Source organism: Staurois parvus, unplaced genomic scaffold, assembly GCF_062004578.1.
Source record: "Staurois parvus isolate SC_StPar_1 unplaced genomic scaffold, SC_StPar_1.0 ptg000257l, whole genome shotgun sequence".
Lineage (NCBI taxonomy): Eukaryota > Metazoa > Chordata > Amphibia > Anura > Ranidae > Staurois > Staurois parvus.
Window position 1 is genome coordinate 1,584,160 of NW_028318053.1, and position 22,201 is coordinate 1,606,360.

The following is a 22,201-nucleotide window of genomic DNA, read 5'->3' on the forward strand; positions in this document are numbered from 1 at the left end:
GATAAATCCCTTTCGGAGGCTATCCTCAATATAGTCCTTCAGGGCCCCTAATTCTAGCTCAGAAAGGGGAAAAATTCGCCCGAACGGAATTTCCGAACCGGGCAACAGATCAATAGGACAGTCATATGGGCGGTGGGGGGGTAGAGCATCTGCTCCCCGTTCACTGAACACATCAAGAAACTCATGGTAGGCTGCAGGGATCACTTGTTTTAGGCTGTCATCCCCTTCAGAGCACAGGAGGACCTGGGGGACCTCCGGGCCCGAAGTTCGACACAGTTCCCGACAATATGGGGAAGGGAACGAGACAACCCCAGTTTCCCAGTCAATTTGGGGGTTATGGGCCCGCAACCAAGGGAGCCCCAGAATGACTGGGAAAAGGGGTGATGCAATAGCATCCAGGCGGAGGAGTTCCCGGTGCTGACCGGCAATGGAAGTCACAATGGAAGGGGTCTCCTGGTTAACCACCCCTGACTTTATCCGGGAACCATCAGCCAAAAAGATGTGAAACCCCTTCTCCTTTGGGCGGAGGGGAATACCCTGCTGGTGAGCAAAATTGATATCCACAAAACAGCTGCATGCCCCCGAATCAACTATGGCCGTCACCTCCACGGTCCTTTCTGAAAGCTGAAAGGAGAGGGGAACAACTAAGTACTGGGACGGGTTCATATTGCCAACAGATAAAGAAGATGAGGTGAACTTACTCAGTTTCTGCGGGCAGGAACGCACCATGTGACCAGCTTCGCCGCAGTACAGGCACAGATTCTGGGAGCGTCTGCGCTGGCGTTCCTCAGGCGATAGTTTAGGCCGAGCCAGGCCTAGCTGCATGGGTTCGGGAGCATCTTCAAACGGCAGGTTCTGGGTGCTTGGCCTAGTATGTTGACTGGATCCCTGAAATGACCCCCAGGGATTTCCGCGACCCTGACCAGACCTCTCCAATCTGCGCTCCCGTAGTCTACGGTCAATTTTGATAGTGAGTGCAATCAGGTCCTCTAATGTCTCGGGCACCTCCACCCGGGCGAGCTCGTCTTTCAGAGCCTCTGATAGGCCCATACGAAACTGGTGCAAGAGTGCGAACTCGTTCCAACGAGTGTCACCCATCCAGCGCCTAAAGTCAGAGGCGTATTCCTCAGCCACCCGCCGACCTTGTCGGAGTGCGTATAATGTGGCCTCGGCCGAGGCTGCCCGTTGTGGGTCATCATATAAGATGGCCATAGCGTTAAAGAAGCTGTCGATCGTAACCAGGTGAGGGTCATTGTTTCCCCTTAGTCGGTGGGCCCAGTCTTGGGGTTCACCCTGCAACAGGGAGACAACAAACCCCACTTTCACTGATTCCGTCAAAAAGGTCCGTGGCTGCAGTTCAAAATAGAGCAGACAGGAGTCACGGAATGACCGAAAGCGTGTGCGATCCCCATGGAAGCGCTCGGGTAAGGGTACTCGGGGTTCCGCCATAGGGAGTGATGTGGGAGGCCCAGGAGCCGGCTCATGGACTGCTGCGACCGGTGGTGCAGGAGCCGGGGCCTGTGAAACAGGAACAGAGATGGTGCAGGCCTGAAACCGATTCTCGATCTGCAGACATCTGTCCTGTAATGTGTTTACAGCTTGCGTCAGGGTAGCCAGGTGCCTGCAAACCTCGTCCAACGGGGAGAGTCCTCCTCGAGGCTCAGTCATGGCCTTCTGGTACTGTGAGGGACCGCCGAGCGGCACCACTAGCACTCCACTGGTCAGGCGTGCCCAGAGCGCGGAGTCTAAGCCCCAGGGTACTTGTTCACCAGGGCCCCTGATGGTGGGGATGGACTTGTAGTACCCCGAGACCAGGTCGCCTCTGCTGAGCACACCTGTCAGTGGTAGTGCTGTTCGCCAGGGGCTCCAACCAGGGAGAGCCAGATGTGAGGAGGTCGGGTGACCCCGATGGGATGGATGGATGGATGGCTGAGCAAGTGCGTAGTCAGACAGGCCGAGTCGGTATTGTAGAGGACGGTAAGGTACAAGGGAGCAGGCAGAGAATCGTCGGGTCACACGCCAGGTCAGCAGCAGGAGGTCAGATCTAATAAGGGGCATCCAGGGAGAGAGGTCAGGCAAGCAAGGGTCTGGGCAGGAGAAATCAGCAAGGTCAAAGGCAATCCGGGTCAATAACTTACTAGGCACAGGTACAGGAACACAGGAAGCAGGTAAGACCAGAAGGCAACGAAATGACAGCTCAGGGACCTTTAAATATCCCGCCCTGCGCTGCCATTGGTGCCCAGCGGGCGGCCGCGGCTTCTACTGCGCATGCGCGAACTTGAACGCCGCGGCCGGCCCGGACCTAGTGCCCGTGCGCTGGGTGGAGCAGTGCGCCTGCGCCGAGCCCATCGCGGCGGGGATCGAGGAGATCCCTGACAGCTGTATTCTGGCCTGCAACTGTATGTCCTGCGGTCAGCTTGGATGATAAGACTGTATTGCAAATGTGTTCCAACAATGACAGCTGAGAGAACTAGGCTGCAAACTGGGGTAATTATGTGTGATGCCTGCAACTATGTGCAGGTAGATAGCACATAGATAGATTGTCAATGTTCTCTTAGTTAGTGGCTGTATGGGACTCTCTCACCCGATTAATGGTGTCTGGCAGGTCTTAGCGCTCTGTCTTTTCCTGCAGATGGGGGCCCTCACAGACTCTGGCCTTGATTCGGTGTCTCGTCTGGTCTCCTGCTTGCAGATTGGCTCACTGTGCAGTGTGGCAAGACTGACGATTAGCAGACTTTCTGCTCCTCCTCCCTCTCTGTCTCTAGCCCCGCGGCCTGGTCCAACACTCCAGCTGTCAGCACACTTGCACCTCTCTCGATTTCCCACAGAGCAGTTGGCAAAATACTTACAGAGAGCCTCACAGGACAGATTTGGAAGTAGTAGCCTGCTTCCCCACAGTAAAGGCACAGGTTATTCCGGCATCTATGCAGTTTCTCCTCCCTGGTGAGCAGTGTATGTATGAGTCCCAGCTGCATTTGTTCTGAATCGGAGGGCGTGGGTATGTTGGCAGGTGAAGGAGGTACAGGAGCTGATGACACTCGTGGCAACATCCAGGTTCGTCTGGTGGTACTGGATCTCTCTGCTCACCTTTCCTGGTGCCAGGGATCTCCTCGATCCCCGCCGCGATGGTCCCGGCGCAGGCGCGGCGTTCGAGTTCGCGCATGCGCAGTAGAAGCCGCGGCCGTCCACTGGGCACCAATGGCAGCGCAGGGCGGGATATTTAAATGGCCCTGAGCTGTCATTCAGTGCCTTCTGGTCTTTCCTGCATCCTGTGAATCTGCGAACCTGTACCCTGTAAGTTATTGACCCGGATTGTACCTGACCTTGCTAATTTCTCATATCCTGACCCTTGCTTTGCCTGACCTCTCTCCTGGATGCCCCTATTGGATTTGACCTGCTGTTGCTGACCTGGCGTGTGACCTAACCATTCTCTGCCCGCCAAAAACACCAACATAAAGTGTAAGAGAAAAATAAGGGTGGGATAAACTATTCCCACATGATAAAAATGGCTTCTTCCCCCTCTGGCCATCTATTTATAATATTTTTCCAAGATGGCTACCACTCTGGAAGAACATACTTTTGTATTATCGCCATCTTGTGGAGGGAAGATAGAAGGCAGGTTCTCTAGATGGGGAAAAAAGTGAATGTATGGTAGTATTTATAATGGCCCCCACGCTCGACTGACCTAAATCCAATAGATCACCTCTCGGATGTCATGTTTCGGTCCATCCAACGCCGCCAGGTTGCACCTCAGACTGTCCAGGAGCTCAGTGATGCCCTGGTCCAGATCTGGGAGTAAATACCCCAGGACACCATGCGTCGTCTCATTATGACCATTCCCCGACATTGTCAGGCATGCATACAAGAACGAGGGGGCCGTACAAACTACTGAGTACCATTTTGAGTTGCTGAAATTTCAGAAAAATGGACTAGCCATCTGCATCATTTTTTCACTTTGATTACTTGTCATTTTAAAATGTTTCCAGTGACCCATAGAAGCCCAGTTTTATTCTGCCAACCTTTATATTACCTTGTTAGCTGCTCCATGCTCCAAATCACCATCTCTGCCTCCTGTTATATACACAACCAGTATATATGTGTATGCACTCTACAGATTACTACTCATGCACAAATGGCAGATATGTAAAGCCCTCATTCAGCACATGTGCAGAGCGTGAGACAAAATATACTCATGTGAATGTACAATATACACTGCTCAAAAAAAGTAAAGGAACACTTTTTAATCAGAGTATAGCATCAAGTCAATTAAACTCCTGGGATATTGATCTGACCAGTTAAGTAGCAAAGGTGGTTGTTAATCAGTTTTAGCTGCTATGGTGTTAATGAAATTAACAGGTGCACTAAATGAGCAAAAATGAGACACCCCCCAAACAGGAATGGTTTTACAGGTGGAGGCCACTGACATTTTTTTCCATACTCATCTTTTCTGACTGTTTTTCATTAGTTTTGCATTTGGCTAGGGCAGCGTCACTACTGGTAGCACAAGGCGATACCTAGACCCTACAGAGGTTACACAGGCAGTCTAACACCTCCAGGATGGCACATCAATACGTGCCATTGCCAGAAGGTTTGCTGTGTCTCCCAGCACAGTCTCAAGAGCATGAAGGAGATTCCGGGAGACAGGCAGTTACTCTAGGAGAGCTGGACAGGGCTGTAGAAGGACCTTAACCCATCAGAATGACTGGTATCTGCTCCTTTGTGCAAGGAGGAACAGGATGAGCACTGACAGAGCCATAAAAAATGATCTGCAGCAAACCACTGGTGTGAATGTCTCTGACCAAACAATCAGAAACAGACTTTATGAGGGTGGCCTGAGGGCCCGATGTCCTCTAGTGGGCCCTGTGCTCACTGCCTGGCACCATAGAGCTTGATTATCATTTGCCATTGAACAGCAGAATTGGCAGGTCCGCCACTGGTGCCATGGTCTGGGGAGGCATATCCATCGAGGGACGCACATACCTCTACAAGGCTAGACAATAGCACCCCTAACGGCCATTAGGTATCGGGATGAAATCCTTGAACCCATTGTCAGTGGGTGCAGTGGGTCCTGGGTTCCTCCTGGTGCATGACAGTGCCTGGCCTCATGTAGTGAGAGTATGCAGGCAGTTCGCAGAGGATGACGGAATTGATACCACTGAAGGGCCACCACGCTCACCTGACCTAAATCCGAAAGAACAGCTCTGGGATATCATGCTTCGGTCCATCTGATGCCACCAGGTTGCACTTCAGACTGTCCAGGAGCTCAGTGATGCCCTGGTCTAGATCTGGGAGGAAATACCCCAGGACACCATCCTTCATCTCATTAGGAGCATGTCCCAACATAGTCAGGCATGCATACAAGCACGAGGGGGCCAAACAAACTACTGAGTACCATTTTGAGTTGCTGCAATGAAATTTCAGAAAAATGAACTAGCAGTCTTCATCGTTTTTTCACTTTGATTTTCAGGTGTCTTTGAATTCAGCCCTCTGTAGGTTGATAAGTTTCATTTCCATCAAATGATGGAGAATTCTTATGTTCCTAACACATTACCCAGTCCATATCAGTATATATATCCAGCATGATATCTTTCCCCATTGAGGAAAGATGTGTTTTCAAAGTTTCAAAGTACATGTAATAAATAAATAAATAATACATATCCATCTCACCTCAGTTTTTAACAGGAGAAAATGAGATTTAGTTACAATCCTGTTAAAAACTGAGGCGAGATGGATATTTTGTCTTAATTCATGCTTTCCACATGAGCTGAATGAGGGTGTTTTTCATGTGTAGTGTGCGTCTGAATGCCTCAAATATATGTAACACCCCCTTTTTAGGTGCTAGGATTGGTACAGCTAGGATAAGAATAGCTGTGTTTCTCTGCTTAACAGAGAGACTGTTAGGAACATCTCATTGGGCTCTCTGCTTAACAGTGCTGTGAGTGCTGTGATGGATTAGACAGATCTGTGCGTGATGCTCTGATGCTGCTGAGTTTGCCTTGAGTTCTGCCCACCTTCCGGAAGCTATGAGAGCCTTCCAGAACCTGGGAGGGAACTATGCAGGTGAGCAGCATGAATATGGATACGGTCCTGGCCAATTGCAGGGCAGGGTGGGCCCATTGCATGCTCGGAGTGGTATTTATGTTCTGTGGGCACATAGCTTCCCCTGGAGAGGATTGGATCAAGCCATGGTGGAGGCAGGCTTGCCTCACCTGGCACTTGCTGCCATGTGGACCTCAGATGGGCAACCTGAGGGCTTGAAGTTATGAAGAGTGACCCTGGTTCTACAGTAAGGTGACTGAGGGGAGCGGTCTGCCAAAGATCTGTCTTGTATCACTGGAGAGAGAGTCTCTTGGAAGATTGGAAGGTGGTTGCCATTCTGTCCTTGGACCAGGAGCGCAATAACAACTCATGGGGCCCCCTGTGTCCCCGCCCACACTCAAGCCTCATCAAGATATCATGGGCAGGTGACAGGTTCTATTAGACATATGGAACGCCTCTATGAAAGGGGCCTAGTGAAAGACATTGGGGGTCTGTTTTTTTCATCTGTCCTTTTATGGATGAAAAACAGACACCCATGTATTTCTATGGACTAGTGGATGTAAACGGATTTTCAATGCCCTGGTTGAGGGAAGAAGGTTCTCACCCAAGATTTGACGGTACATTGCTCCGTCCATCGTCCCTTTGATGCGGTACAGTTGTCCTGTCCCCTTAGCAGAAAAACACCCCCAAAGCAGAATGTTTCCACCACCATGTTTGACAGTTGGGATGGTGTTCTTGGGGTCATAGGCAACATTCCTCCTCGACTACAACATTTGCAACCAGTCCTCCTCTGCATTATTCAGATGTTCAGTGGCAAACTTCAGATGGGCCTGGACATAGGCGTTTCTGAGCAGTGGGACCCTGCGGGCACTGCAGGATTTGAATCCTTGTCGGCGTAGTGTGTTACCAATTGTTTTCTTGGTGACTGTGGTCACAGCTGCCTGGAGATCATTGACAAGATCCTCACATGTAGTTCTGGGATGATTCCTCACTGTTTTCATGATCATTGGCACTCCACGAGGTGAGATCTTGCATGGTGCACCAGACCTAGGGAGACTGACAGTTGTTTTGTGTTTCTTACATTTGAAAATAATTGCACCAACTGTTGTCACCTTCTCAACAAGATGCTTGGCAATAGCTTAGCAAGGTCCAGCCTTGTGCAGGTCAACAATCTTGTCCCTGACATCTTTGTTCAGGTCTTTGCAATGGTGGAGAGTTTGGAATCTGATTGTTTGATTGCTCCTGTGGACAGCTGTCTTTTATACAGTTAACAAAATGAGATTAGCAGCACTCCCTTTAAGAGACTGCTTCTAATCTCAGCTTGTTACCTGTATGAAAGACACCTGGTAGCCAGAAATTCTGCTGAATGATAGAGGATCAAATGCTTATTTCCCTCCATGAACATGCAAATCAGTCATCATTTGTTAGACATGCATTTCTTTTGAATTGTTTGTTGCTATTCTGTCTCTGTGTTACAATACACCTACCATTCGATTTTTAGACTGAGCATTTCTTTGTGAGTGGGCAAACATTCAAAATCAGCAGGGGATCAAATACTTATTTCCTTCACTCTCTCTCTCTCTCTATATTTATATAAATATAAACACTGACATCTGTACATTCAGTGCCACTTAGTGTACACCTATCAGTGTTACATATAGGGAATAGCAGTCAGTGTACTCCTATCAGTGTTACATATAGGGAATAGCAGTCAGTGTACACCTATCAGTGTTATATAACACTGATATCTGTACACTAACTGCTATTCTCTACATTTAACATTGATATCTCTACACTGATATCTGTACACTAACTGCTATTCCTTTATATTTAGAACACTGATATGTGTACACTGACTGCTATTCCCTATATATAACACTGATATCTGAACTCTGAGTGGCACTCAGTGTACAGATGTCAGTGATATATGTAGGGAAAAGCACTCCATGTACTGATATGAGTGTTCTATATAGGGAATAACACTAAATGTACAGATATCCGTGTTCTATAACACTGATATGTTAATATGTGTACACACTGACTGCTGTTCCCTATACTGTATATAACACTTTTATCTGTACACTGAGTGCCTTTCCCTATATATCACTGACATCTGTACACTGAGTACCACTCAGTGTTCAGATATCATTGTGCATATGGAATCAAGGTTATTAGACATGGGGTGAGGATAGGAAATAGCACCTGGTATGGACACTGGGCAGGACAGAACAACACTCAGCCTGACTGGTATATAAACAAATTAACCACTTACCCTCCTGAGGATTTACCCCCCTTCCTGACCAGGCCTTTTTTTTTGCTATTCGGTGCTGCATTCAACAGAGTACAGTGCATTTTGGTGTCCAGTGCATTACAGTGTCCACTGCATTACAGAGTACAGTGCATTTTGGTGTCCAGTGCATTACAGTGTACAGGGCCTTACAGTGCATTGTAAATATTGTATGGTGTTTCCAGTATTTGGGCATAACAAATAAGATATGTGCGCTGTGCATAGGAATTTGTTCTTATGTATTTCAAACTATAGTCTGGCCCCCAACAGTGTGAAGGTCAGTGAACTGGCCCCCTGTTTTACGTGTAGTGTGCCTTGTATTTCTGATACAGCCTTGACATTTTTCTGAGCCTAGATCCTTCTGGCACACTGGCTTATGTTTCCAGGCATCTGTCAACCCAAAAGCCATCTGTGCATTGGTGCAAGCAAGGGGTCGAGCTTTATCTTAGTTTAGAGCAGAGCAAGTTGCACACAAACTTGGCAGTCCCGATGAAAAACTTTGGGGTGAAATGCATCGTCCATGTATGCCATTTGAATCCTGTCTGAGCCAACTGACCACCCTGGTGGGGCACCACGGAGAGTAACAATACTGTAGCATTCTTTGCTATATATCCACTGAAACACCAGTACAGACACCTGGGATATGAGGGTAATATCCACCTTTACACCACAGCTGTTTATGTGCTTCTGTGAATCTGAGAATATTCCTTGGCATAAGCTTAGTGGAACAAGTTTCGTTATGTGAATGGATACAGTATGTTTCAATACTACTATACCAGAGCGTGCCTCAGCAGGACATGAAGATGCGGTACTATCATAAGACTGTTATCACAGTTATCGAAATGGTTCTTTGAATCTAAGAGCATTTCCTCATATGAGTTCTGTTGCACAGTTCTTCTCTATGTGAATTTTATTGCATTCTGTGCACACGCAAGGTTCAATATAGCCATACTGTAGTGAGTCTCAGGTGTTTTTGAAAACACAATATCACTGCAAAAAGAACTTTATTATTAGAAGCAATATGGTCCAAAATATCAGTTGATTATTGCTTTTTACTAGCAGATTTATGACATCCCTATCCCAGAGACCTGGTGGCAACAAAATTAATATTCACCAATAAACCTTTGCCTTTTTCCAAAATGTGCATTTTACTGTCCTTAAAGGCATGTCTGTCACATGTCACATGTCTGTCACACTTGTGAGCAGGGTGCAGTATGGTGTGTCATCACCAGAGATCACACAGAAGCCGAGTAATATGAAATGTGTATTGTAAATGTTCCAACAAAGTGCAAGCAGGCCTGGCGGGTGAACACGTCCACCCAGAGCCACAGAATGCACAGTAGCAATGCAGTAGCTTGAACAATGCAGACAGCTTCTGCAACGAGGAGCAGGAATGTGGCCTACCTTAATGGCGATAGCGTAGTCCCTGTGCTTTTTCTATTCCTCTGGAACCTTTCCCTGCTACTAGTGCTGTCCCTAACAGAGGGGAACTCTGTCCCTACACTACCCACTCATACCATGTGTGCCAAACTCTGACCTGCCTAAGGGTCACGCAGGGCACCCTGTCCAATTGGATAGCTGTGCCCATGGAAATCATAAAGGAAATAATTTTCCCTCAAACCCCCCCACTATATTGCCACTATAGCACAGCGCCACCTATAGTGGGGAGCACAGACTGCACCTGCCTACACACCTTTTCTTGTAGTTCTCATATTATACAGTATACTTTAAGTATTGCACTTTTTCTCTGGTAAAAATAGCTAGGACCCTTATTCTGCCTCTATGAGGCAACAAGGCACATCCACTGAAATACCAACTTGACATTGGATTTTGCAAGTCATTAATAGTATACACAGGCTTGACATTACATGTTAAGTGGTCTGAGGCCCTGGTGCTAAACAATCACCCCTTCCATCCTCTTTCCCCAGCAATCAATGTATGTTCCACTCCAGATTCTAATTCAGGTCTGGCATGCAGCAGGTTGTACATTGATTAATAGTGACTCTGATGGACCTCAGCTCTGGAACCCCTAGCTGTCAGTGTCCAATTGAGATCCTGGGCTTCTACTTTTTGCTACAGTACACTAAGTAGCAGATAACTGTAAACACAATGGAGAACAATGCTTCTACACTGTGTATTCAAAAGAAATATGAAAAAATTATATCATATTAGATATCTGGACACATCTATTAATCCAAAGGCCAGAACAGCTCTGTTCTGCCTCTCCCTGCAGTCAAAGATCACTGCTATGTGAAAATGTTTCAGAAGTGTTCATTTGATGTTGATGCAAATCCAACTAGATCTTTTGAAAGTGGCCAGTTTACACTATGGGGTTGTTCTACTAAAAGATTTGGTGATTCTGGTGCAGTTCTGCGTAGGAAGCGATCAGTTTCCAGGTTTTTTATTAAAGCTTAATTGAACAAGTTTAAGTTAGATGCTGATTGGCTACCATGCACAGCTTTACCAGATTTTGCACTCTCCAGTTTTAGTAAATCAACCCCTATGTGTTTCGTTAATGCACGTGCACTAACGCAGTGCTCTACTGTATAGCTTGCCTTGCCGCCCGATTACTTCTACCTGAAAGCCAATAGTTGACTTTTCATATTCACACACACTCTCAGCTACTGTGGCAGCCAGGAATGTGTGTAAACCCCCCACTGCTGCCAACACATGCTGTATGTTGGTGGCATTAAAAGGGTAATGTGTGCTGCATTAAGGCAGTTTATTCGTCTTGAATGGGCTAACTGAACACCTTAAGGCACTTAAAATTAATTACTTAATACAACAGAACACACAGCATGTTTGCATGCCATTATACAGCTGGAGGAAACCAGGCACCGCTCACCACCTGGCCAATAGCATCCCTACAGTGAAGCATGGTGGTGGCAGCATCATGCTGTGGGGATGTTTTTCAGTGGCAGGAACTGGGAGACTAGTCAGTATCAAAGGAAAGATGAATGCAGCAAAGTACAGAGACATCCTTGATGAAAACCTGTTCCAGAACGCTCTGGAGCTTAGAATGGGGTGACGGTTCATCTTTCAACAGGACAACGACCCTAAGCACACAGCCCACATAACAAAGGAGTGGCTACGGGCCAACTCTGTAAATGTCCTGGATTGGCCCAGCCAGGGCCCAGACTTGAACATCTCTGGAGAGATCTGAAAATGGCTATGCACAGACTCTCCCCATCCAACCTGACGGAGTTTGAGAGGTACTGCAAAGAAGAATGGGAGAAATTGACCAAAAATAGGTGTTCCAAGCTTGTAGTATCATACTCAAAACGACTTGAGGCTGTAATTGGTGCTAAAGGGGCTTCCACAAAGTATTGAGCAAAGGCTTACAGCATGTACATGTGGTTTTTTTTTTGTGTATTTGAATAAATTGCAAAGATTTCAAAACGAACTTCTTTCACGTTGTCCTTATGGGGTATTGTTTGTAGAATGTTGAGGAAAAAAATGAATTTAATCCATTTTGGAATAAGGCTGTAACATAACAAAATGTGGCAAAAGTTAAACTCTGTGAATACTTTCTGGATGCACTGTATTAGAGCATTAGAGTGCTATTTAAAATTAATATCATCACAACACACGTACAACTAATGTTACAATTAAAGTTTGACATAAACATTGTTGGTCTGTAAAGGCTCTCATTTATCCAGGTCCTTTGTATATCTAGTCATTTAGTCATTTTCAACTGGACTTATTCTGTAATGTTGAAGGAAATTCATAATTTACCAAGCCACTTCTCCAGTAAGTACCACATCATTTATATTTACATCTTAGGACATCCACCTTAATTCAACCACAGTGTAAATGTTGATTTCCAAGAGCAGGATAAGAGGTGCCAAAGTTGTTGTGCCATCTTGACCTAGTTACAAAACCCTGTTGTTGGTGTCAGGATTTTGGAAAAAATAACATACTAATGGCTCTGCAGGCTTCTTGATGGCGACAGAGGTGTTATGTGACTTGACAGAATGGCACAACAATTTTCACTCCTCCAATCTTCCTCTTGGACAGTCAATATTTCCACATTCTATGGTGATTGGCTTTAGGTATCCTAAGGCATGAACTGAAGAAGTGGCTTGGTATGTGTAGCATTAGCCCCTTAAGGGTTGCTGTTGAATTTGGGTCCCTCTATAGTCCTGCACAGCCAGTCAGTTAGCATTTTCCACACAAGCTCTCATCCATAGACAGAAATCAGGACTCAAACATTGTTTTTGTTATTTTATTGAGGGAAGTAAACTTGGACAGGGTAAGGGGTGCATAGGATTCCCAAGGGAACCAAAATCTGAGAACAACTTCCTGAATTATTCACAGCTTCTCTTCTCTGTCACAGTCTCTGTTGGAGTTCTAGCCAGCAGCTCCAGTTGTATTACCCCAGACCCTAGATGAACTCCTCTTCACCCTGCAATCTGGAGACTTTCTTCCTGAGCAGGGGATCTGGTTCCTGTTCCTTTAAATGGGTAACAGTCACTAGCAGAGGGCTAATCTAGTTTCCCATAAGAGTGCTCCTTAACTTATCCCCTCAAGGGGTGTCCTGTACCCATTGCAGTCTGGCTGCTGCTACCAGGCCTATCAGCAGGGCTGCTCCTTTCTTGCCATACAGGTGGTCCTCTCTCAGAGGGCCAGTGAGTCCTGAGTTTTCCTCCTTTCCAGCTCCAGGCTCACAGGCAGTTTTTCTCCTCCAGCCTCACATCTTCCTGCTTCTCACTCATCACCCACCACCACACTCTTGCTACTGAGGAGGCTCTAACACTTTTAAGGGAGTCCACCCCTTTGACAAGCCTTTTTTTGGGGATTGGCTAAGGTCCCTCAAAAATGCAGCAAACCATTACTCAGGTATTGGTAACCACATCAGTGGATTAGGGTTTTTTTTTTTACTATATTTCTCAGAAAATATTGAAATTAAAGGCAAACAGGCAATTCACATTATCTCTCAGCACGTCTATTAGTATCTCTGAAATAACTTAGAAATTTGGAAAAGACCTTAACAATAAAATGCTTGGTATTCTCTTACCTGTCAATATTTAAACAACATGATAAAATAGTAAAATGAAAAAAAGCTTCTGCATTTAGTACATGAAGTAGCAGATCAATGTAAACACAATGGAGAACAATGCTTCCACATTGTATTTTCATAGAAAATTATATATGAGATATCAGGACATGTCCTACTATTAATCCAAAGGCCAGAACAACTCTGTTTTGCCTCCTCCTGCAGCAGACGATCACTGCTATAGACCATTGCTGTGCTTGCTAATTAAAATTAATAAAATATTATACATTCATTTAAAAAAAAACCTCTACCCATTAGTCGCAAAGCTACGGCAATGCAGTGGATGTTCTTACTGTAATTGCTGCATAAGTAGACACAATGTCATTCAGAATTTTAACAATGGCAAACTTGTAAAAATCTTTTAGACATATTCATGCAGGCTTCCTGACACCAACAAAGGAGTTATGTAACTTGTAGGCAGTCTCTTCACATGCAGTTAACAGTGTCAGCAATAACCTCCATGGCTGTGAGGAGAAGGAATGTTGTGTTTTATGCAAATAGTTGTTTGTGGTTCTTGCTGCTCTGTGGTAAACTGTAGAGGATTAGTTGTCCGTTGTACAGTGATATCTCGGTTCATGAACGTTTCTGTTCACGAACAACCTGGTTCTTGAACAGAAGAGTTTGCAAAAATTTGCTTTGGTTCATGAACTCTGCTTTGGTTGACGAACACGAGCCATGGCCCTCTTCCCAGCTCTGACACGTGGTCGTGGCTTCCTGTAGGCGAGATTGCAGTCACAGACAGACACTGAAAGTGTACTGTGAAGACACTTACAATACTGAGAAGCTTTTTGGTGAGCTTTTTAGCACATACTGTACAGTACTGAACATCCCTGTGCACACTTGCTGTAAAGCTTTTTTGTGTGCTTTTTAGCACGTACTGTACCGGACATCCAGTATGGCTCCAAAGAAAATTCAGAGCAAGCATGGTGGTAAGGAGAAAGTGCAGAGCAGTAATGAAGGTGACAAGAATGTGCAGAGCAAGCATGTTGTTGAAAAGAAAGTGCAGAGTGGTAAGGAAGGTGACCAGAACGTGCAGAGCAGTAATAAAGGGGACAAGAATGTGCAGAGCAAGCATGTTGTTAAAAAAGTGCAGAGTGGTAATGAAGGTTACCAGAATGTGCAGAGCAAGCAGCAAGCGAAGAATTTAAAGCCAGTAGAGGGTGGTTTGAAAAATTCCGCAAGAGAAGTGGCATCCAAAGTGTGACAAGACATAGTAAGCCTTCCAGTTCTGAGTTTAGAGCATTTTTACATCTAAAAAACTACTCTAGAAACCCACTAATCCTGGGTTTTTTTCCCAGCCAAAAAACATCCCTGCCAAAAAACATTGATTACAGCCTATGTGTGCATGGATACCTAGGATAACGTGCTGGGGGTTTACTAGCTGTAGAAAAAAACGTCAAAAGCCAAAAACAGCAGCTGTAAAAATGTCCAGTGTGCATGAGGACTTAAGGTGCATTTTGAAAAAAGGGTCAGGGACCTTTTCCATGCATTTCCTGCAGGTACAGCAGCCCATTCAAATGAATGGACTGCTGTGGCCACACAAATGCACCCCACACAGAGCCACAATAGTATCAATCTAGGCTTAGGGCTTGTTCACACTAGCTTTGATCTCTGAAGAGCAATCTGCATTTGGATCGCTCCCAGAGAGCGTTTGACAGGTTGTGAGCAGGCATTATATCTTCTCCTTCTTGAATTCCACACTTGCACTTGCAGAGTGGTATAATTTACATGGGTCGTGTTTGGTGGGCACTAAGCCTGCTGTAAGCAAAGGGAGTATAGTTTATGCTGTGGCCGTGAAGCAAAGCATCACTGCCAAGGCATGTGTACATCACCATGCTCTGCCTCTACAAATAATGCGGAAGTGAATTGGAGGAGGTAAATCATGGCCCAACCACAGGGTTTTACTGCCCTTCAACTGCTAGTGTAAACTAGCCCTTAAATGTCCACGTTTTTCTATACATTCTGTTACATAAAAAATTACAATAGTTAGAAAAGTTAAAATTTTTACAATTACAATTTATCTATCTTCTACTATTGAAAATCATTTCAGAATTAAAAGATAACAATGTAATTAAAAAATTTTAACATTTTGAGTAACTCCTATGTAATTTCCTTTTATTCTTTTTAGGGAGAACGAAGAGGTTCTTTGGCATTTATTCGTTCACCAAGCATGGAAAACATGGCAAACGTTGATTTTAGTAGTCCTCGTCCCTCTGTGTCAGAGCCATCTGTGTCAGAGCCATCTGTGTCCTATTTTTTGTAAGTTGATTATTTTCAGTGATATGCTTAATGTAAATAGATCCATCCAGGTGTGCACTGTGTGTGGTTTGACTGAATAACTGCATTGTATATGCATAGTTGCCAACATTTCCAAAAAGTTTTCAGGGACACCTTTTTTTTTTTTTGCTATGTGTCCAGCAAGCCATTGTAGGTGGGGAATGTATTTAATTAGGGGCAGGACATTCATTTAACAATGGCATGGTTTTACAGGAATCATATCATTAACTTATTCATTTTTTTTGTAGGCATACAGTATACATAGCACATACAATGTAAACTGGATATAAAAAAAAAAGTCTAAACACCCCTGTTAAAATGTCAGGTTTCAGTTCAACTCAGTTGAACAACAAACTGAAATCTTTTAGGTAAAGGGAAGTAAAAAAAAAAAAACTAAAATAATATGGTTGCATAAGTGTGCACACCCTTAAACTAATACTTTGTTGAATCACCTTTTGATTTTAGTACAGCACTCAGTCTGCTTTGGTATGAGTCTATAAGCATGGCACATCTTGACTTGGCAATATTTGCCCATTCTTCCTTGCAAAAACACTCCAAATCTGTAAGATTCTGTGCATCTCCTGTGCACAGCCCTATTCAGATCACCTCACAGATTTTTGATCAGATTCAGGTCTGGTCACTGGCTGGTCCATTCCAAAACTTTAATCTTCTTCTGGTGAAGTCATTCGTTTGTTGATTTGGATGTATGCTTTGGGTCATTGTCATGCTGAAAGATGAAGTTCCTCTTCATGTTCAGCTTTCTAGCAGAAGCCTGAAGGTTTTGTGCCAATATTGACTGGTATTTGGAACTGTTCATAATTCCTTCTACCCTGACTAAGGCCCCAGTTCCAGCTGAAGAAAAACAGCCCCAAAACATGATGCTGCCACCACCATGCTTCACTGTGGGTATGGTGTTCTTTTAGTGATGTGCAGTGTTGTTTTTGCACCAAAAATATCTTTTGGAATTATGGCCAAAAAGTTCAACCTTGGTTTCATCAGACCATAACACATTTTCCACATGCTTTTGGGAGACTTCAGATGTGTTTTTGCACAATTTAGCCGGGCTTGGATGTTTTTCTTCGTAAGAAAAGGCTTCCATCTTGCCTCTCTACCCCATAACCCAGACATATGAAGAACATGGGAGATTGTTGTCACGTACCACACTGCCAGTCCTTTCTAGATATTCCTGTAGCTCCTTTAATGTTGCTGTAGGCCTCTTGGCAGCCTCCCAGACCAGTTTTTTTCTTGTCTTTTAATCAATTTTGGAGGGACGTCCAGTTATTGGTAATGTCACTGTTGCACCATATTTTCTCAACTTGATGATGACTGTCTTCACTGTGTAACATTATATATCTAATGCCTTGGAAATTCTTTTGTACCCTTCTCCTGACTGATACCTTTTAACAATGAGATCTCTCTGGCGCTTTGAAAACCCTCTGTGGACCATGGCATTTGCTGTAGGATGTGACTAAGAAAATATCAGGAAAGACCTACTAGAACAGCTGAACTTTATTTGGGGTTAAGCAGAGGCACTTTAAATGATGGCAGGTGTGTACTGAGTCCTATTTAACATGCTTTTGAATGTGATTGCTTAATTCTGAACACAGCTACATCCTCAGGTATAAGAGGGTGTGCACACTTATGCAACCACATAATTTTAGTTTTTATGTTTACTTCTCCCTCCCCTTCTTCCCAAAAGATTTCAGTTTGTTCTTCAATTGAGGTGTGCAGTTTATAGGTCACATTAAAGGTGGAAACCGTTCTGAAATTATTTATCTTTGTCACATTTTTATTTACATCACAGAAACCTGACATTTTAACAGGGTTGTGTAGACTTTTTATATTCACTGTATGTAGGGCTTTACATACTGTATGTAATATTTTAAATGGGTGTGGTTCTACAAGAAGCATATCATTAACATATTAGGTTTTTTTGCAGGTATTTATATAGCGCCTACAATGTATATAGGGCTTTACATACTGTATGTAACATTTAAAGAAGTATTAAACCCAAAAAGAAAAATGTAATATACAGTTGCAAGAAAAAGTATGTGAACCCCTTGGGATTACGTGGAGTTTTGCATGAATTGGGCATAAAATGTGCTCTGAACGTATCTAAGTCACAACAATAGAAGAACACAGTCTGCTGAACATAATACTACACAAACATTAGATGTTACCATGGTTTAATTGCACATAACATGTAAACATTCACAGTGTAGGGAGGAAAAAGTATGTGAACCTTTGGACTTAATAACTGGTTGACCCTCCTTTGGCAGCAATAACCTCAACCAAACGTTTCCTGTAGTTGCAGATCAGACCTGCACAACGATCTGGAGTAATTTTGGACCACTCCTCTTCACAAAACTGTTTCAGTGTAGCAATATTCTTGGGATGTCCGGTGTGAATCACTCTCTTAAGGTCATGCCACAGCATTTCAATCGGGTTGAGGTCAGGACTCTGACTGGGCCACTCCAGAAGGTGTATTCTGTGCTGTTGCAGCCATTGTTTTGTTGAATTACTTGTATGCTTTGGGTCATTGTCCTGTTGCATCACCCATCCTCTGCGGAGCTTCAGTTGGCGGACAGATGGTTGTACGTTTTCCTGCAAAATGTCTTGATAAACTCTGGAATTAATTTTCCCATCAATGACAACAATCTGTCCAGGCCCTGAGGCAGCAAAGCAGCCCCAAACCATGATGCTCCCTCTGCCATGTTTTACAGTGGGGATGAGGTTTTGATATTGGTGTGCTGTGCCTTTTTTTCTCCACACATAGTGTAGTGTGTTCTTCCCAAACAACTCAATCTTGGTTTCATCTGTCCACAGTATATTTTGCAGTAGTGCTGTGGAACATCCAGGTGCTCTTTTGCAAACTTCAAACGTGCTGCAATATTCTTTTTGGACAGCAATGGCTTCCTCCGTGGTGTCCTCCCATGTACTCCATTCTTGTTTAATGTTTTCCTTATTGTAGATGTGTCAACAAAAATGTTAGCATGTGCCAGAGATTTCTGTAGGTCCTTAGCTGACACTCTGGGATTCCTCTTTACCTCATGCAGCATTCTGCGCTGTGCTCTTGCAGTCATTTTTACAGGACGACCACGCCTAGGGAGAGTAGCAACAGTGCTAGACTTTCTCCATTTGTAGACAGTCTGTCTTACCATGGACACATGAACATCAAGGCTTTTGGAGATACTTTTGTAACCCTTTCCAGCTTCATGCAAGTCAACAATTCTTGATCGTAAGTCTTCTGAGAGCTCTTTTCTGCGAGGCATGGTTCACATCAGACAGTGCTTCTTGAAACCAGTAAACCCAAAACAGGTGTGTGTTTTTTAAGGGCAGGACAGCTGTCAGCAACACATCCAATATCATCACACTGATTGGAGTCAAGGTTGGCTCACTCCTGGCTCCAATTAGTTCTGGGAGAAGTCATTAGACTAGGGCCTTACATACTTTTTCCTCCCTGCACTGTTTACATGTTATGTGCAATTAAACCATGGCAACATCTAATGTTTGTGTAGTACTATTTTTTGGCAGACTGTGTTCTTCTCTTGTGACTTAGATGACGTTCAGAGCACATTTTATGCCCAATTCATGCAAAACTCCACGTAATCCCAAGGGGTTCACATACTTTTTCTTGCAACTGTACATACATTTTTAATATCCATAGGTGACGCTTTAAAAGCGTTTACAGGCTACCACATTAGATTTACACAGGAAGTCTAGTGCAATAATTACTGCCCTTGATCTGATGTTCGCGGCAATGTAAATATCCCCTGTGATAGCAATAGGCAGTGACAGGTACTCTTTTCTGAGAAATCTGGGGTCTATTAGACCCTATATATCTAATCTGCCCTTATGTAAATTATCTGACCACACCAAGATCGGTGTGATCAGAAGCCTTCCCAATTTAAAAATGGCGCTGTTTATATCTGGCGAAACTGAAGGGATTTAAATGCTCTTAGGTTCTGGTTTCTTAGATTATAGAGATCATCGGAGCCATTCTGGTTTCCGATCAGCTCTATGGTCAGCTGGCGGAAACGCCGGCTGCATTCTCAGGTTCTCGGATGGGATGGGACAGCCCGAGAAAGCCATGGAAGGCAATGGGAGGGGGGCATCCCCTCCCACTGCTTGTAAAAGCAATTTCAATTGCTTTTACATGAAAGCTGACCGCCGCCTGAAGAAAACAATACCAGGATGATGCCTGTAGCTGCAGGCATCATCCTGGCATAACCACTCATAGTCCAGTGATGTGCTAGTACGTCACTGGTCCTTGTTGGGCATATATGTTGGTCTTTTTTTATGCTGCTTGTGGGAAGAAATATCTGCTAGAAAAAGTGTGTGGTATGGCCACCATTGGAATATACCACCCTGCATCCACCAACTTCTAATGTTGGCATACATGAAATGTTTTTTTTCATTCAGCCCCTGGGCTGAATGAAAATAAAGAACCTAACAGATTCCTCCATTCACAATGATCGATGTGGATGAAGAATTCTCTGCCATACAAAAGAAAAAAAATATATGCCGAAGCATAGGAGCGATCCACCCACTAACCACCCAGGCCCCTGTGCTTGGAAATACAGTATATGTTCTTTTTTTTAACTGCGGATGATAAATCTGCATGCACTGATGTATATTCTGAGAGCACACCCTGTTGCTGTCACAATAAACAGATCCGTGCTGCAACAATGATGTTCCTGCAAAAAAAACAACGGGTAACAATAAAACAGTAACCATTTGTCCATCCAGTTCACTGCGAGCAATTCATCATTTTTCAACCAGGTTTTCTCCCCCTAAGTCGGATATTTATTGGGGGAATCTCTGGTGATTATGTCTCACAGTACCACATGAGCCAATTCCAAGGTTGTACAAATGTTTAAATAGTGGCACACTTGTATGAAAATTGTCCACATATAAGTGGTACCCCATATGGAAAATGGTGACACCAAGTTCTAAACTATCTTGCCACTGCTCCCCATGTAGTCTAGGCATCCGAGGAGTACCACATGACTATCTTTTCCCTTGTAAATCTGAAAATTTCATTATAGCCTGTTGCCCTCTCACAGAGCATAAGCTTTATATTTTGACCCCATATCTGGTACACTTGCTGGAGAGACACTGAATGCAAGGCAGACAGGAAAATTAATGAGGGACTCATCAACACAGATGTTTAGTTGGGGCCTATATACTGTACATCTGAAAATTTCTGGTTAAGGTGATTTACGAGGGGCTGAATTTTGTGGAGCCTATTATATTCAGGGTCACCCTGAAGATGAAAGAGTGTATTGTCACTGAAATGCATAAATAGCATTATATTCTCATATCTATGCCTGGCCATGACAGCAGAAAACACAAGCATATGATGAATCGGGTCTGTGGACCAATATAACATATTCTTTTTAGCAATGTTCATGTTGACGGTTAGGTCCCAAAAAACTTTAAATTTGGAAACCATAATATGTTTCCATGCAAATTGTCTGGCAAGGGATTAATTTGGGTTGGCGATGATAAATTGATGTGCGTATAAATTGCTTTGGTCCACAATCAATCCATACAGATCTTCCATGAAAAACAGCTCCAAAAATCAAGGGGAGTATTATTATTATTATACAGTATTTATATAGCGCCAAAGGGTATGCTCAGCGCTGTACAGTAGCAGGGGGACATAACATGAGACAAGACAGTAACAATACACTACACGAGGGGTTCGAGGGCCCTGCTCTTTCGAGCTTACAATCTAGGAGGGAGGGGAAGGTGGCACAGGAGGAGATGGCTGTGGGGGATGGAGTGGTGGGTGGAGTGGAGGAGGTTGATTGTTAGGTGAGGTCGGGTGTTAGGGGAGGTTGGGGTAGGCTTCCCTGAAGAGAAGGGTTTTCAGGGTGCGCCTGAAGGTGAGGAGGGTAGGTGACATTCTGATGGATTGGGGTAGGGAGTTCCAGAGGATGGGTAGGTCCTAGAGAAGTCCTGCAATTGGGCGTGGGAGGAGGAGACCAGGGAGCTAGAGAGCAGGAGGTCCTGTGAGGAGCGGAGGGCACGGGTAGGGTAGTATCTGGGTATCAGGTCAGTTATGTAGTTCGGGGCGGCATTGTAAGTGGCCTTGTAGGTCAGGGTTAGGAGCTTGAACTTGATACGTTGGGCAATCGGGAGCCAATGAAGGGATTGGCAGAGGGGGGAGGCAGATGTGGAGCGCTTGGTGAGGTGGATGAGTCTGGCCGCTGAGTTTAGGATCAACTGGAGTGGGGATAGCGTTCGTTTGGGTAGCCCAGTGAGAAGGGAGTTGCAATAGTCCAGGTGTGAGATGATGAGGGAGTGTACGAGTTGTTTGGTGGTGTCTGGGGTGAGGAATGTGCGTATCTTGGAGAAGTTGCGAAGGTGGAGCCTGCAAGATCTAGATAGCAGTTGGATGTGGGGTAGGAAGGAGAGGTGGGAGTCCAGGGTGACATCCAGGACTTTGGCGTGTGGGGTGGGAGAGGTGGGAGTAGATACATTTGCTGATATACCTCTGAATGTAGCGCTCCTTATTACCAAAATAATATATCCCT

General features: G+C 44.6%; 1 protein-coding gene across 1 annotated transcript in view; it reads left to right on the plus strand.

The window, feature by feature from the left end:
* Nucleotides 1-22,201, plus strand: part of SLC9A3 (solute carrier family 9 member A3) — a 442,722-nt gene that overhangs the window by 374,646 nt on the left and 45,875 nt on the right. Inside the window, 1 exon segment of the mRNA XM_089681031.1 lies at nt 15,511-15,641. Within this exon segment, the coding sequence (XP_089537157.1) occupies nt 15,511-15,641 (131 nt within the window).